General features: G+C 51.4%; 1 protein-coding gene across 8 annotated transcripts in view; it reads left to right on the top strand.

The window, feature by feature from the left end:
- Nucleotides 1-15,516, top strand: part of NFRKB (nuclear factor related to kappaB binding protein) — a 33,169-nt gene that overhangs the window by 8,364 nt on the left and 9,289 nt on the right. For 4 of the 8 annotated variants that reach the window (XM_059677191.1, XM_059677185.1, XM_059677187.1 and 1 more), the window contains exons 5-23: nt 560-687; nt 1,503-1,677; nt 2,172-2,309; nt 3,363-3,436; nt 4,706-4,790; nt 5,380-5,560; nt 5,808-5,916; nt 6,338-6,464; nt 6,695-6,760; nt 8,863-8,942; nt 9,049-9,095; nt 9,906-9,966; nt 10,275-10,449; nt 11,273-11,379; nt 11,621-11,744; nt 11,953-12,032; nt 12,169-12,389; nt 12,505-12,775; nt 13,363-13,575. In XM_059677191.1, coding sequence (XP_059533174.1) covers nt 560-687; nt 1,503-1,677; nt 2,172-2,309; nt 3,363-3,436; nt 4,706-4,790; nt 5,380-5,560; nt 5,808-5,916; nt 6,338-6,464; nt 6,695-6,760; nt 8,863-8,942; nt 9,049-9,095; nt 9,906-9,966; nt 10,275-10,449; nt 11,273-11,379; nt 11,621-11,744; nt 11,953-12,032; nt 12,169-12,389; nt 12,505-12,775; nt 13,363-13,575 — 2,462 coding nt within the window. Of the gene's footprint in view, nt 1-559; nt 688-1,502; nt 1,678-2,171; nt 2,310-3,362; nt 3,437-4,705; nt 4,791-5,379; nt 5,561-5,807; nt 5,917-6,337; nt 6,465-6,694; nt 6,761-8,862; nt 8,943-9,048; nt 9,096-9,905; nt 9,967-10,274; nt 10,450-11,272; nt 11,380-11,620; nt 11,745-11,952; nt 12,033-12,168; nt 12,390-12,504; nt 12,776-13,362; nt 13,576-15,516 lie in introns of those variants that run through there. The other 4 variants (XM_059677192.1, XM_059677190.1, XM_059677189.1 and 1 more) reach the window with 3 other exon arrangements.

The raw sequence follows: 15,516 nt of genomic DNA, 5'->3' as shown, positions 1-15,516 counted from the left end.
CTTCAGACATTTCCGTACGCCCCCTACTGGGGATTGAACCCACAACCTCAGCATGAGTCCTGACTGGGAGTCGAACCGTCAACCTTTTGGTGTATGGGACAACACCCAACCAACTTAGCCACACCAGCCAGGCATATATTCCTCCCAGTTTTTCATTTTGAAAACTTGTAAGCATATAGAAAAGTTGAAAGATAATATAACAAACATTCACATAACGTTCACTTATATTTATCAGTTGTTGATATTTTGCTGCGTTTGCCTTAATCCGGCTTCAGTTTATGCGTCATTCCTTAGCGATCCCTTTCCTGATTGAACTCTCCTTACCCTTCAGTTCTCTGGAGTTAACTTCCTTATAGTACTTGAGAGAGTTGACTGTTATCTGTTTAGCTGTTTATTTGCTGTCTCTCCCACGGGACTGTAAGGCTCCACATACACAAAGGTTTTCTCCTCCCCCGCCCCCAATACTATATATCCCAGTTCAGTAGAGTTGACCACATTTCCAGCACACATTAAATGTTTGCTGACTGATGTGTATATACTGTACCTCTGTTCCTTTAAGATGGACACTTCAACCCTGAGGTGGTCAAGTATCGGCAGCTATGCTTCAAGTCGCAGTACAAGCGGTACCTCAGCTCCCAGCAGCAGTACTTCCACCGGCTGCTGAAGCAGATTCTGGCTTCCCGGAGTGTAAGTGATCTCGGGAATGGAAGTAAACGGGCGTGAACGCACAGGTTTCATGACCTCAAGAAGTGGCTCAGGTGTAAAATACGAAAGATCCCACTAAAGAAAAAAAAAATGCTACCAATTAAGCTATGATACAATTAAGCTATATTATTCTTTCTTATGTTCAACTTTAAGATGTACCCTGATTTCAGAGATGTTAAAACGGGAAAAAGTACCTCTTAAAATGGATGACATATTGTAGCTCCAGTCTATACCACGATAAATAAACGGCTCTCGGCTCCATCACGGCTCATTCAGGGAACCAGGCTGCTCTAGGGGAGGAGTGTGGGATACTCGGGCCTCTGAGAGGCTTGAGGGGTATGCAGTGCGCCAACCTCAGTGCACCTGGGCTGGACCAGTCTGCTAATTCTTCGAGACAGTTCTGGCTTTCAGTGGTTTAAGCTTCAGTATGGAAATATTTGGGTCTCCAGTGTGGTGGTCGGCAAACTGCGGCCCCTTGAGTGTGGCTCTTCCACAAAATACCACGTGTGGGCGCGCACGTACAATGTGATTGAAACTTCGTGGCCACACTAAGGGGTCAAAGAGCTGCATGTGGCTCGCGAGCCGCAGTTTGCCGACCACTGCTCTAGTGTAATGAGTATTTGCCATGCAATAATCAAAATAGGCTGTTTTTATTGGGCATAATCACATACACATCATTTTTGTAACCTGGAGGGAAGGAATGGAACTTATTAACCAATGAAGAGAAGAGAATGTAGACTTAGAGAAGGTACCAGAACAAGCTTCAGCGCTGACGTGCTCCCGTCTGGCCTTCCTAGGACCTCCTGGAAATGGCCCGTCGGAGCGGCCCGGCCCTTTCCTTCCGGCAGAAGCGCCCTTCCCCGTCCCGCACCCCCGAGGAGCGGGAGTGGCGCACCCAGCAGCGCTACCTGAAGGTCTTGAGGGAAGTGAAGGAGGAGTGTGGTGACACGGCCCTGTCGTCCGATGAAGAGGGTGAGTGTCCTGGGCACTGGGAGTGGCTGAGGTGCTGGAGCTACTCCAGCAGCTTGTGTGGTTGGAGCCAGCGGTAGCCATTTATCTCCCCAGCAAAGAAGCCGTCCCCTTGTCTGTCGGGGGGGTGGGCGTTCCTGTTAGGTGGGGCATGACTGCCTATCGTTTTTACCTGTGATGGGTACTCGGCACTGGTTTAGGTGAGCTGGGCCCCTGCATGGCAGGGCTCTCCGCAGTGGGCCTGTCTGGTCCCCGTGTGCCCCTTGAGAGAACTGCTTTTCCCCCCACAGGAGAGTAGTAGTGGCTGTTGGCCTGCTGCAGTGCGACCCATCACTGGTGAAGTCTCTTCCCGGAAGAGCCGTTTAAATGGCCTCAGTGCTCCAGCTCGCCTGGGGAAGGGTCAGGAAGGAATGGTGGAACCCTGGCCTCCCTGTTGTTGGCTTGCCCTTGTTGAACCCAAATGGCCACTTACCCAATCTCCCTATTGGAGTCCACGGCCACGTGGGATTTACGAGAAACATTTTCTTTTGAAGATCTCAGCTCATGGCTCCCGAGCTCCCCAGCGCGCTCTCCTAGCCCCGCGGTGCCCCTGCGGGTGGTGCCCACGCTTTCCACCACAGACATGAAAACTGCAGGTGAGGTCTCGGCGGCGGCTGCTGCATTCTGGGAAATGTGCAGGTAGATTGGAGGACTCCCTTGGAGGGAGGTGGGGGCCAGGTTCTTACCTGCCAGGAAAGCAAAGCAGTGTTCCTTAGAATTGGAGACGTTTGGGTACAATGCCACTTTTTTACAAGTAGGTAGGCCTGCCTTCCTTTGCTTTGGAATTTTTTCTTAGGAGCTGATCAGCTCTTGTTTTGGGCTGAAGCAGAATCTTAAAATGGCAGCACTAAGGGACATTTCAGTGATAGAACGGAAGGGGCAGCCAGGGCCATGGCAGTTTCTCAGAACATTGGTGAAATTAGAGGAGGACTTATTTTTAATGTTTTTATTGATTCGAGAAAGAGAGGAAGGGGGAGAGAGAGGGATATCGGTGTGAGAGAGAAACACTGGTTGGTGGCCGCCTGCATGCACCCTGACCGGGGATCAAGCCCGCCACCTGGGTATTTGCCCTGACCGGAATTGAACCGGTGACCGTTAGGTGCACAGGATGACACTCAACCAACTGAGCCACACCGGCCAGGACAGAGAAGAATTTTAATTGGGATAGGAATCAAAGAAGAATGTTAAGAACCTTGAACGTGTTTTAGGAGCAGCTAAGGAAATGAGGTCATGGTTATTGACCAATGCAGGGGTCCTCAAACTACGGCCCGCGGGCCACATGCAAATACAAATAATCGTATTTGTTCCCGTTTTGTTTTTTCACTTCAAAATAAGATATGTGCAGTGTGCATGGGAATTTGTTCATAGTTTTTTTTTAAACTATAGTCTGGCCCTCCAATGGTCTGAGGGACAGTGAACTGGCCCCCTGTTTAAAAAGTTTGAGGACCCCTGGACCAATGTATAGAAAAACTGAAGAGTTGACCCTGCGACAGTTTCAAGACTGATGCTACTTGTAGTACACAGCCCGCAGGAGGGAGGCTCAGAGAAATACCTTCGTTTTGAATATCACAGGTGACCAGAAAGATTTAAATGTCAGCATCACCTGCTGAATGACCCTAGTGCATGTGGTTTGGTTCATTTCCTCTCAGATAAGATAGAACTGGGGGACAGTGACCTGAAGATCATGCTAAAGAAGCACCATGAGAAGCGGAAACATCAGCCGGTAAGAGTGGGGCCGGGTGTGTGCTCATTAGCAGTCTTCAATGTCCAGTCTCCGGGTTGGCTATTGTGAGGAACATCCCGGTAGTCACCACCTTATTTCTGCTTCCTTTCCTTATCGTTAGAGGGCAGGACAGCTATAGATGCTAGTTCACACGAAAGGTGTGAGGAGACACGGGCTTTGACTATTTATTTTTATTTATTTATATTTTTATTGATTTCAGAGAGGGAGGGAGAGGGTGAGAGAGATAGAAACATCAGTGATGAGAGAGAGAATCATTGATTGGCTGCCTCCTGCCTGCCCCCTATTTCGGATCGAGCCTGCAGCCTAGGCATGTGCCCTTGACCGGAATCGGACATGGGACTCTTCAGTCCAGTGCTCTATCCACTGAGCCAAACCAGCTAGGGCCGTGCTTTGACTTTATATAAGGCACTCGGACAATAGTGTCTGATTTAATCTTTGCTTAAGACTGGTGTTGAATCATAGCCATTTTACCAGTGCTTACAGGGTCGGGAGCTTGCTCTTGGCCCTACAGCTACTCAGCGGCTGAGCTAAGGTCAGAACCTGTGCTCTGCCCGCTCTTTCCTGTTTCTAAGCTCCACCGAATCCAGGTGATGCCAGTGCAGCCACGCCAGAGAGCACAGTAGGAAGAGGAGGCAGTTCGCCTAAGGCAGGTGGCGAGATGGGGAGACTCCCACAGTGGAAGTCAGAACTGACTGTCTTCCCCACCTGCTCTGTGGTCTTGGGCAAGTCCCTTACCTTCTCTGAGTCCCATTTTCAGACTGTAAAACGGGTGGGGAATGTTGGGCCCTGGGGCCATATAAGGCCCGCAAAATCATTTGGTCTGGCTCTGCCAAGGCATTAGGGGTGAGTTATTAAATGTTTGACCAAATACAGCAGCCTAAGTGTTAAATTGCTAATTTTGTATGGCCCACGAATGAGGTTCTAAATCTCCAAAAGGCCCTTGCCAGAAAAAATGTTCCCCACCCTGCTGTAAAATACGATCTTTAACAAGACTGTGTGAGGAGCACGCAAGGTGAGGAATGCGAGAGAGCTTTATAAATGGCAAATGCCGTACAATAGAAAGATTGGCCCTGGGTTCTCCTGTGCCTCGTTATGAAGAGCACTTTTTATGTTTATAGTTTTAATTCAGCATGCTTTTCTTAGGTTGCAGGTAACATCTATTTATCTGTTAGGTAAATTGCCAAAACCCCAAGCAGTTTTGGCTCCCTATTTGGGCCTCCGTAACAAATCTCTGGGTCTCGCATCTAGGATCACCCGGACCTTTTGACAGGGGACCTGACTCTCAATGACATCATGACTCGTGTCAACGCTGGCAGGAAAGGCTCTCTAGCAGGTAAGTGAGCAGCCATCATCTGGTCGCGCTGCTAAATTCCGTGAACCCGTGTACATATTGAAAAATAGAGAAATCACAGCTTTCTTCTTGCTGATAACCTTTTTTGGTTATTTCCTCTAGTGCAGCGGTTCTCAACCTGTGGGTCGCGACCCCTTTGGGGGTCGAACGACCCACTCACAGGGGTCGCGTAAGACCATCAGAAAACACGTATATAATTACATATTGTTTTTGTGATTAATCACTATGCTTTAATTATGTTCAATTTGTAACAATGAAATTGGGGGTCACCACAACATGAGGCACTGTATTAAAGGGTCGTGGCATTAGGAAGGTTGAGAACCACTGCTCTAGTGGATTTATAGGTGGAAAGTGAATATAGAATCAGAACAACAGATCACCGATGCCTGAATAACTGTTAAAGTTAATTTGTAAATCACTCTTGGGGTTTGGTAAACAAACCTGAATGTCTCGTTTTTGAGACTCTTCTTTCTTTGGCTGGTGGGCCTGAGAAAATAAAGGCAGATGAGACCCCCGCACTCCCGGATGTAGAAAATGCACTTCTATGATTTGTGTTGCCTTTTCTTCGCAGCCCTATATGACTTGGCTGTCCTTAAAAAAAAGGTTAAGGAAAAAGAGGAGCGGAAGAAGAAGAAAATAAAAGTGATCAAATCAGAAGCAGAGGACTTGGCTGAGCCCTTAAGCGGGACTGAAGGGATCCCACCCCTCTCACAGGCTCCGTCTCCGCTGGCAGTGCCTGCCATCAAGGAGGAGTAAGTGAGCCACAGAGCTGACCGCGCGGGTGGAGAACGAGGCTGAAGGGTGACCCGGTACCGGTGCTGGGGGTGGCCTGGTTGGTGTTGAACCATAAGCCCTGGGTCCCGGGGTTCTACTAGAGCAAGTGCATAGTGTGGCCTTTGATTGAACTCTTTTGTGATTGACAGGAGGCTTGGAGGGCTTAAACCACCTGGGGATGTGTTCTTGGTCCTTTTCGTTCTTATATTTTTCCTCCTCCATTAGGCCTCTGGAAGACCTCAAGCCTTGCCTGGGAATCAATGAAATCTCTTCCAGCTTCTTCTCTCTCCTCCTCGAGATCTTGCTGCTGGAGGGGCAGTCTAGCCTTCCTGTGGTAAGAGTTGTGGGGAAGTCAGATGTGAATCAGAGTTTTCAAATCGTAGAAAATCTTAATGTTCTGTAGCAGGGGTGGGGAACCTGTTTTTTTTGCCAAGTGCCATTTGGATATTTATAACATACAAAATTACCAACTTAAAAGTAGCCTGCTATATGTGGTCTAGCATTGAATTAACTCACCCCTAATGCCTTGGCAGGGCCAGGCCTAATGATTTCTCGGGCCTTAGACAGCCCGTGGTCTGGACGTTCCCCACCCCGGTCTGCAGCTTGAGAAGAGCTCTGGGTCGCTCCCAGAGCCCTGTGGCTGCCTTGCTGTGTGGCTTGGGCAGACTGGACAGATCCACCCAGCTTGCTGTGGCCGTCTTGGGGTGGCTGGTATCTTACAGGACCCTGACTGTTCTGCCTTTGCTTTCCTGCAGCTGGAGGAGCGGGTTTTGGATTGGCAGTCCTCTCCGGCCAGCTCCCTCAATAGCTGGTTCTCTGCAGCCCCCAACTGGGCGGAGCTGGTGCTACCAGCCCTGCAGTATCTTGCTGGAGAAAGCCGTGGTAAGGTGCTTTTTCTGGAGGGTCAGTGTTCTCCCCCGACCCCCTTTGTCTGATTAATTCTCGTAGTGAACTGCAGCTTTACTGGCTGAACCATCATGGCTTTGCACAGTGCCGGCCTTGGAGGCCTGATACTGTGAAACATGCAGACGTTCTCTCAGCTCAGGGACGGTCATTGTTCTGAGTTTCGCACTCTGACCTGTGTGGCTTGTCATGGAATCCATTTCTTGCAGCCGTGCCTTCCAGTTTCTCTCCATTTGTTGAGTTCAAGGAGAAAACCCAGCAGTGGAAATTGCTTGGTAAGTGATTCCTATGACCTACCCGTGACACCAGGTCTTCGTTCTCCCATTTCCTCCCTCAGCTTCCTTTGCCTTCCAGGCAGTAAAGGGCAGTGGTAAATCTTATGCTGTCAAAATACTCCTTCGGGATCCCTTTTGTACTCGGGGTCCGAATTTCATCCCCTCCGTCCCCTCCAGTGGATTTGGGCTCACGCTCTGCAGTGGAATAGCCCTTCTATTACGATGCACTCTGGTGCTGGCCAAATTTAAATGCATTTATATTAATTGTGCTTACGGTTTTAGGTCAATTTGTAATTAGTTATTTTTCTTTCCTAAAAATGGGACTTGCTATGGAGGATAATGTGCAGCAAGATGCCAGGCAGCTCCGAATAAGCTCCTTTTAAGGCACGGGGCCCTTGCTTTTGTTTTAAGTTTATAAAGTTCCACTTACTGTGTAAGCTGTGTAGCGTGCCCCTGAAGTAACTTGGTGACTGTTACCTGGTGATGGTGATGAGGAAAATCAGTGTTGGCTTCATGCTGAAATCCATGAACCTTTCTCTTTACTCTCTTTCACAGTCTATGAGGATATATATGGAGAGATGTAGTCGATCCATCCATTGCATTTGTTCAGCTTCTAGGCATCAGGCACTGTATCAGGTGCTAGGGGGTATAATGGTTTGCAACAGTGATGGCGAACCTATGACACGCATGTCAGAGGTGACACGCGAACTCATTTTTTTGGTTGATTTTTCTTTGTTAAATGGCATTTAAATATATAACATAAATATCAAAAATATAAGTCTTTGTTTTACTATGGTTGCAAATATCAAAAAATTTCTATATGTGACACGGCACCAGAGTTAGGTTAGGGTTTTTCAAAATGCTGGCACGCCGAGCTCAGAAGGTTCACCATCACTGGTTTGCAAGTTACAGCCAGTACGCTCCCCTCATGGGGGTTAAGGTTTGTTTGGGGAACAAGTGGTCCTTCAAGTGACATAACAGGCTTATCCATTCTGTAAGGAAGAGTCCCGAAAGGACAGAAGTTACAGTGAGGCGTTGGTGTGGTCGGGACCCGGGAGGACCTTCCTGGGGAAGTGATGCATGAGCAGAGATATCAGTGGTGATTGGGAGGAGGCCGGCCGATGGCAGGGAGGGCGTTCCAGGTGGGAGGAGGCAGTGGCTCCGTGGTGCCAGGGAAGGTTCGGTTCAAAACGATCGCACAGCCTGTGCAGAGATGGAGATACTTGGATCTAAAATTTCAGAAGGTTTTAGGTGGAGAAGCCACAGGGCTTGGTATGACTTGGTTGTGGGGGTGAAAGAAGAGCGCAGGCAAGCACCCCTTTGCTAGGTTTGTGTTTCATGCCTGAAGGTGGTGTTTATGGAGGTAGGCGGCTGTGGAAGACGCCCGGACATGGGTGAGGGTGAAGGTCATGCGTTTAGTTTGGGATGTGCTGAGTTTGAGCTGCCTTTGAGGCATCTGAGTGGAGGTACTGAACAGTCAGTGGTATATATGGGTTTAGAACCCAGACTGGAGTTGAGGTAGAGAGCTGTTGGCATGTGTGTGTGTGTGTGTGTGTGTGTGTGTGTATCATTTAAAGTCAAAGGCATAGGGGGAAGGTGCTAAATGAGGAGAAAAGGGTCGAGGACTAAGCCTTGGGAGGAGGCGGAGGGAGCACGTGGAGAGGAAGCGACTATAAGAGAGAGCTGACTCTTGGAAGCCAAGCAGTGAGAGTTAAGAACTGGGGAGTGGTCATTAGCCTTGACTGTTACTAGAAGGTTCAGTAAGATAAAGGCTGTGGACTTGTGGACGTGGAGGAAGTGAAGAATTTCTTGCAAGAGCGATTCTTATCAGAATGACCTGAGTTCAGGACCGGGGAGAGGGAAGGCGACTCCCGCTGTCAGGCGGTGCTTGAAGTCGGCCGCGGTGGGCCGGCGTGGCGCACGTTGTAGGGCCAGATAGTAAATATTGTGAGCCTGTGGGCCAGATGCTTTCTGTCGCGAAGGCCGATGCTGCAGGTCCTGACGGGTTCTCTCTCACAGATACAGCACGCGAGGAGACAGTGAGATCCCCAGGAAAGCCCTGGTTGGTTTCATTATTTTTTGCCTTTTGATTCTCCTAACAGGCCAGTCCCAAGACAACGAGAAGGAGTTAGCTGCCCTCTTCCAGCTGTGGCTCGAAACCAAAGACCAGGCCCTCTGCAAGGTATGCTTTGTACAGAAATGTCAGCCTTCCTGACGGGGCGTCCAGAGCCCTGCGTCAGCCAGAATCCTGTAGTCCACATACCTGTTCATGTTTTCCTTTTCCGCAGCAAGAAAACGAAGACAGCTCAGACGCCACCACGCCTGTTCCCCGGGTGTGAGTATAACTCTACCTGCTGCCATGGCTTTTCTGACATGTCTTAACCTGTTAGAGTTGTCGTGGGCTGGAGAGATCCTGGGGGCCCGCGGACTGTCACCTGCCCCAGCACACCTGAGGACACCACTCCCGTCACCCGGAGAGGCTCCCCGAGGAGAGGGTTCTGGGTCGGGGAGGGGACGCACAGCAGGGTTTCTGAGGGGGGTGTGATCTGCCTTGTGGGTGGGCATGCTTTTCCCCTGAATTCCCCTCCTCCGTTCCCGTTTGAGCGTGATTCATCCAGTCCATCTTCCTCGCTTCACCTAAAAAGAAATTGAGGCAGGAGGCTAAGTGACTGGCCGGAGGTTAGGGACAGGACTAGCATTTAGGCCTCTTGGCCTCTAGCCCTGAGCTCTTCATGTCACAGCATCTCACGTGACCATTCTCCGTCTGGGGTGGTCCTCTTTTCTTACCCCCAGCTTTGTGAGACACCATTGACATATAATTCTGTGTGTTGATTTGATACATGTATAGATTGTGAAGTGAGTACCACAGTAAGGGTAACATCCGTCACCTCACAGAATTACCAGTGTATGTGTATGTTTGTGTGGTAAGGTCTCGCTTAGCAACTGTCAGGTGTGCAAATCAGTGTTATGAACTGTAGTCGCCGTGCCATGCGCTGGGTCCCCAGACCTGACTCTTCTCATAGCTGGAAGTTGGTGCCCTTTACCAGCATTTCCCTGTTTCCCCACCTGCCAGCCGCTGGTAACCACCGTTCTTCTCCCTGTGAGTTCGGCTTTTTTTAGATTGCCCAAATTCTTTATGTTCCAGAAGAACTGACTATGTGGTGCGGCCCAGCACCGGGGAGGAGAAACGGGTGTTTCAGGAGCAGGTAAGACAGCCCGAGGCCAGCGGGATCTCTGTGCCCTTTCACCTGGGATCCCTGTGGTGGGATTGTTTGTTAGGGGCAGCCATGGTGTTTGAATGACCTTTACCTCCAGATGGCAGAGTAGTTACACTTACCTTCCTGTCCCTTTGCCAGGGAGGAGGGCTTTGGGGGCCGTCCCTTTCCCACCGGCGTCGGCTCAGTGGTCCTAGTGGAAGAGCCTGTTTCTCGTTTTAATCTCTCCTCATTGGGTGGGAGCGCTCGAGGGAACCCCACTGATTCTGACTTAGGAGCGTGGCCTTTCCTCTCGATAGGAGCGTTACCGGTACAGCCAGCCCCACAAGGCGTTCACCTTCCGGATGCACGGCTTCGAGTCTGTGGTGGGGCCCGTGAAGGGCGTGTTTGACAAGGAGACCTCCCTCAACAAGGCTCGGGAGCACTCCCTGCTGCGCTCCGACCGGCCCGCCTACGTCACCATCCTCTCTCTCGGTAGGTGGGACCGCTGCTGCTCTGGGCAGCTGTGCTCCTCACGCCTGCCCCCACCGCACAGGACAGCTGTGGGGTCGGCGCAGCTTCAGGAAGCTTTGGTGTTTGGGAAGGGGTGTCCTACCCCCAGGGGTTTATCGGGAATCCATGTTTCTTTCCTGACTTCTGCGCTCCAGTTTATTCAGGAATTAATTGTTCCCAGGCCAGCTAAATAGTGAGCTCAAGTATAGGAATTTGCTGCCTCCACACTATTGTTCCTTTCAAGATGAGGTTTTTAACCTTTTTGTGTGTGTCATGAATCTTTGGCTCTGGTGAAACCTATGGACCCTCCTCAGAATTATGCTTTAAATGCAGAAAACAAAATGCATAGAGTTACAAGAGAAACTAATCATATTAAAGTAGTTGTCAAAATATTAAAACAAATTTCTCGTGCAGAAATATATGTGTCTTTATTATGATATTAACTGATCAGATCTAGCAGCAGGTCTTACACCTTCTGTAATTTCCAAGTAGTGATGCATGAAAGTGGTATTTGGAATCGTCTGCAGCAGCTGTAAGGTGGTATGAACATATCTGAGCCTGTTACAGCATCACAGCACTGCCAGTGTATGGCGTGTTACCTCTGGATAGTCCTGGGTGTCATGTTCAGTCTTGGCTGAGTGTGAAGAGTGTACACGTAGGGGACGGCCCCTAGAGGGCAGTGTCCACACAACGCTGAGTGAGGAAGACACCCCAGGGCATGTCACCCCCCAGAGCAAGAAGGGAGGGGTGTCCCCAGTAGTAGCTTTGCTTGATTCTTGGACTTTCCATTTTCCGACGCCATCAGTTCGAGATGCCGCAGCTCGGCTGCCTAACGGCGAGGGCACGCGGGCAGAGATCTGCGAGCTGCTCAAGGACTCCCAGTTTCTTGCACCAGATGTCACCAGCACTCAGGTAGGATGGAGAAGAGATTCTTTTTGTTTTGTTCCCGAAAGGAATTACGGAAAATAATGAGGATATAAAGTATAGTAACATAAATTTAAAAAAAAAAAAACAGGGAATGAAGAAGAGGAGAGAAGGGTGTTAGTGAATAGTATTAACCTAAGACCCTTGCTGTTAGTGAAGCACAGATTCGACCCAGCTGCTCCACCTCCCATGGGTCGTAGGGCCTCATCCCCTTTGTCCTGGTTGCTAGGTGAACACAGTGGTGAGCGGGGCCCTGGACCGGCTGCACTATGAGAAGGACCCATGTGTGAAGTACGACATCGGCCGCAAGCTGTGGATCTACCTGCACCGCGACAGGAGCGAGGAAGAGTTCGGTGCGTGAGGCCCGGGCAGTGTGTCCAGCTGGACTAGGGATGCTCTGACTTCCTGCCCCAGTTCCATGATGCTTCTCCCTGGCGTTTGGGCAGGACAGGAGCGTAGAGCAGGACTTGGCCCTCCAGCAAGGCCCTGGCTCTTCACGGAACCACCTCCTTACTGTGCTGAGGTCAAACAGTGGCTGACGCTTGTCACTCTCGTTCACAGAGCGGATTCACCAGGCGCAAGCAGCGGCTGCGAAAGCCAGAAAAGCCCTTCAGCAGAAGCCCAAGCCCTCCTCTAAGGTGGTAAGTGGCCAGCGGAGAGCCCGCCTTTGTGGTTGCAGGGAGGGCGGCGAGGCTCAGAGCCCCGGGAAGCCAGGCCGAGCCTGCCTCCGTGCCCCCGTGTTAAATCTGCGCGTGGATCTCTCTCTCTCCTGCCTAGAAGTCCAGTAGCAAGGAGAGTTCCCTGAAGGCCCTCAGCAGCGGCCCCTCTGAGCAGAGCCAGATGAGCCTCAGTGACTCCAGCATGCCGCCCACCCCCGTCACCCCTGTGACGCCCACCACGCCAGCCTTGCCCGCCACGCCTATCTCCCCGCCGCCCGTTCAGGCAGTCAGCAAGAGCGGCCCGACCACCGTCCCAGAACCCGCGAAATCCAGCTCCGGGTGAGCTCCCTGTCTCTCCTCCCGCGCTCTCCCTCCCCGCGCTCTCCCTCCCCGTCCTCTTGTGGGCGCATCCTGAGCTCGTCGTCGTTTCCTGTGTCCCCGCTTTCCCTCCTAGCGTTCTTCTGGTCTCCTCGCCAACGATGCCACAGCTGGGAACCATGCTCTCCCCAGCCGCCAGCCAGACGCCGCCGACTTCCCAGGCCGCTGCCCGCGTCGTGAGCCACTCTGGCTCGGCGGGACTCCCCCAGGTACGGGTGGTGGCCCAGCCTGGCCTTCCTGCTGTTACCCAGCAGTCAGCGGGGCCAGCACAGACACTGCCACCGATTCCAGCAGGGCCACAGATCCGCGTGCCAGCCACCGCGACGCAGACCAAAGTCATGCCCCAGGTAAGCAGGGACCGCGGACCCAGAGGTGGGCAGTGGGTGGCGTGGGCAGGCTGGGTAAGCTGCTGCTGCTGCTGTGTTTTCCAGCTCGTTTACTGTCCACAGCTGGGGAGTGCTCTTACGAGCTGTGCTTTAATGGAAGTTGTATTTGACATGTTGAGCATCAGAACTTCTGAGAAGTTGGTTGGTTTACCCAGGATGGTAACGTTAGGCCCCTCGTAGAGCTGGAACTAAATCCAGACCTGTGATCCGAAATCTCGGGCTCCTTCTCTTGTGCCTCTAGTCTCAGCCATGCCACTAGCTACTTGTGTGATTCTAGAGAAAAGTCTTACCTTTGCCTCAGTCTCCTCTACTGTAAAATGGGTATGCTATTTGTCCTTGGTGTAGGAGTGAGGTGTTAAATGTGGAGGCATTCTGAAAATTAACGATGCTACCCCCAAGCACGGACTTCACAGCGTCCGCTTTAGGGAGTGGTGAGGGCTGAGCCCTGTTCCATTCGGAGCACTTCCAGAGGCGCCCTTCTTGGGTGGGGGCGTCCTGGTCTGCATCTCAGTCTCTAATTAAGCTCTTGGCCTCATGCTCTGAACCAGACAGTCATGGCCACCGTCCCAGTCAAAGCTCAGACTGCAACGGCCACTGTGCAGCGGCCGGGAGCCGGGCAGACGGGCCTCACGGTGACAAGTCTCCCTGCCACCACCAGCCCTGCGAGCAAGCCAGCCACCAGCTCCCCCGGGAGCTCTGCTCCGAGCGCGTCCACAGCCGCCGTCATCCAGAATGTGAGCGGGCAGAACATCATCAAGCAGGTAGGTGGGTCCGTCCTCCGGCCCGAGCAGAGGACAGTGCAGAGCTCGGACAGTGCAGAGCTCGGACAGTGCAGAGCTCAGACAGTGCAGAGCTCGGCAACTCGTGACCGTGACCCTTAGTTCACAGGTATTTCAGGTTCTAGTTCCCACCGAGGGCAGTGCCGGCCCTGCAGGTGCCTGAGAGATCCCTCTGCTCCCTCCATCTAATTCAGCGTTTAGTAGCTGAGCTTCTGAGTTTGGAGGAGATTGATTGAGTTAAAATCCTGGGGTCTGACTTTACATGCTTTATCGGCGTTTCAGTTTACCACTCGTAGAAGCGTATGTTTGTGCTTTCGTGGTTGGGAATATGCAAGGCTAACCATTGAACTTCAAAGAATTAGGCAAATGCAACAGTGCCAAGCATTTTATACACATTAAATAATTTAATACTCAGAACACCGTGGGGCAGGCACTTATCCCCATTTTACAGCTGAAATGGAACCACAGAATGATAAAGGAGCATTTTTCTTCATTAAATATTTATTAGTACCTTTTGTGTGCCAGGCACTGTCCGCAGTGTTGGGGATTTCATGGTATGTTGCACAGACTAAGTCCCTCCCTCATGGAGCCCACTCTCCCATGGAGCTCCAGGGGCAGGTGTGGGAAGTGAGAACAGTAGCAGGGGAGGGAGAGCGCATGTGCTGTCAGCTGGGGCGATCAGGGGGCCTGGAGGAGCTGGTGTTTGAGAGGAGTGAGGCGGAAAGTGCCCTGTATGACAGACAGCTGGAGGCGAGCCATTCCAGGAACGGGCAGAGCAAGTGAAAACGTCTTGAGTCACGAATATGTTTGAGGACCAGTAGGAAACCTGTGTGGCTGAGGCCTCGTGAGCAAGTGCGGGAGTGTTGGAAATCGGTTTCTCGAGAGGTTCAGTCGTGTCGCACTTTGATTTTAATTCGAAGGCGATGGGGAACCACTGAGATTGTGACACAGGAGGGCCTGGTTGGTGTTACACTAAGGAAGGCCTGGCTGCTGTGTGGAGTGGACTTTAGGGGGCAAGAGCGGAAGCAGGGGGGCCAGGTCGGGGCCGTGGCAGTGGTCCCGGGGAGAGGTCACACTGGCCCCCTGCGAATGGTCATCGCAGGGTGAGAAGGGCTGGGTTCTGAATGTAGGGTTCAAGGTAGAGTCAGTGTGATTTTCTGGTTTGATTGTGGGGCTGGGAGAAGGGAGGCCGTGGGTTTTGGCTAGAGTGACTGAGCAGATAGTGACGGCCTTCTCTGAGATGGGAACACAGGCGCCAGACTAAGGCAAGAAAGAGAGAGGGGTGCTCCAGTCAGTGCGTGCACCAGGTGTGCCAGATGCGTGATGGGAGGCCTGGGAACTGACCACTGCCTGGGGTAGGTCATGAGTGAACTTGACTGGGTCCAGTGGCTTAGTGCCTTTTTGGGAATGTGTTCCAGAGAACGTAAGGCGAGGAAATGGAGATGTGAAGGTAGAATCTTTTCAGAGTAATTTTGTGTTTGAAGAGAGCAGAGGAAGGGGCTGCAGTGGAGATTCCAGTGGAGTGAGCTGGGGAGGGAGATGGGGGTGAAGTGAGGGTCTGTGGTCTAGGGTGGGAAATGCGTTCTGGATGGTGGTGGTCCAGCAGAGAGGGGAGAATGGCTCGTGTGACAGAGAAAGTCCCGAGGCCAGAAGGGCTGCGATTCCTACACATGGCATTGGCCACGCTGCTGCTCTCCCAGTGGAGACATTTTTAGGACGGTTGCAGAAATGTGAATATGTATGATTAGGTCCTAATAGGTGTCTGTTTTTAATTTAAAAGGCCCTTGTCTAGGTTGGAGATATGTACAGACGTATTGATCAGCAAAGTGCTATCTATTATTTTACTTAAAAATATTCCCACTCCTCTCCCTCCCCCCTCCCCCTCCCCCTCAAAAAAAGAACAAAAACACAGGGAAGGGTAGA

Source organism: Myotis daubentonii, chromosome 19 (assembly GCF_963259705.1).
Source record: "Myotis daubentonii chromosome 19, mMyoDau2.1, whole genome shotgun sequence".
Classification (NCBI taxonomy): Eukaryota; Metazoa; Chordata; class Mammalia; order Chiroptera; family Vespertilionidae; genus Myotis; species Myotis daubentonii.
Note: the sequence above shows the minus strand (reverse complement) of the source record. Positions and strands in the feature narration are given on the sequence as shown.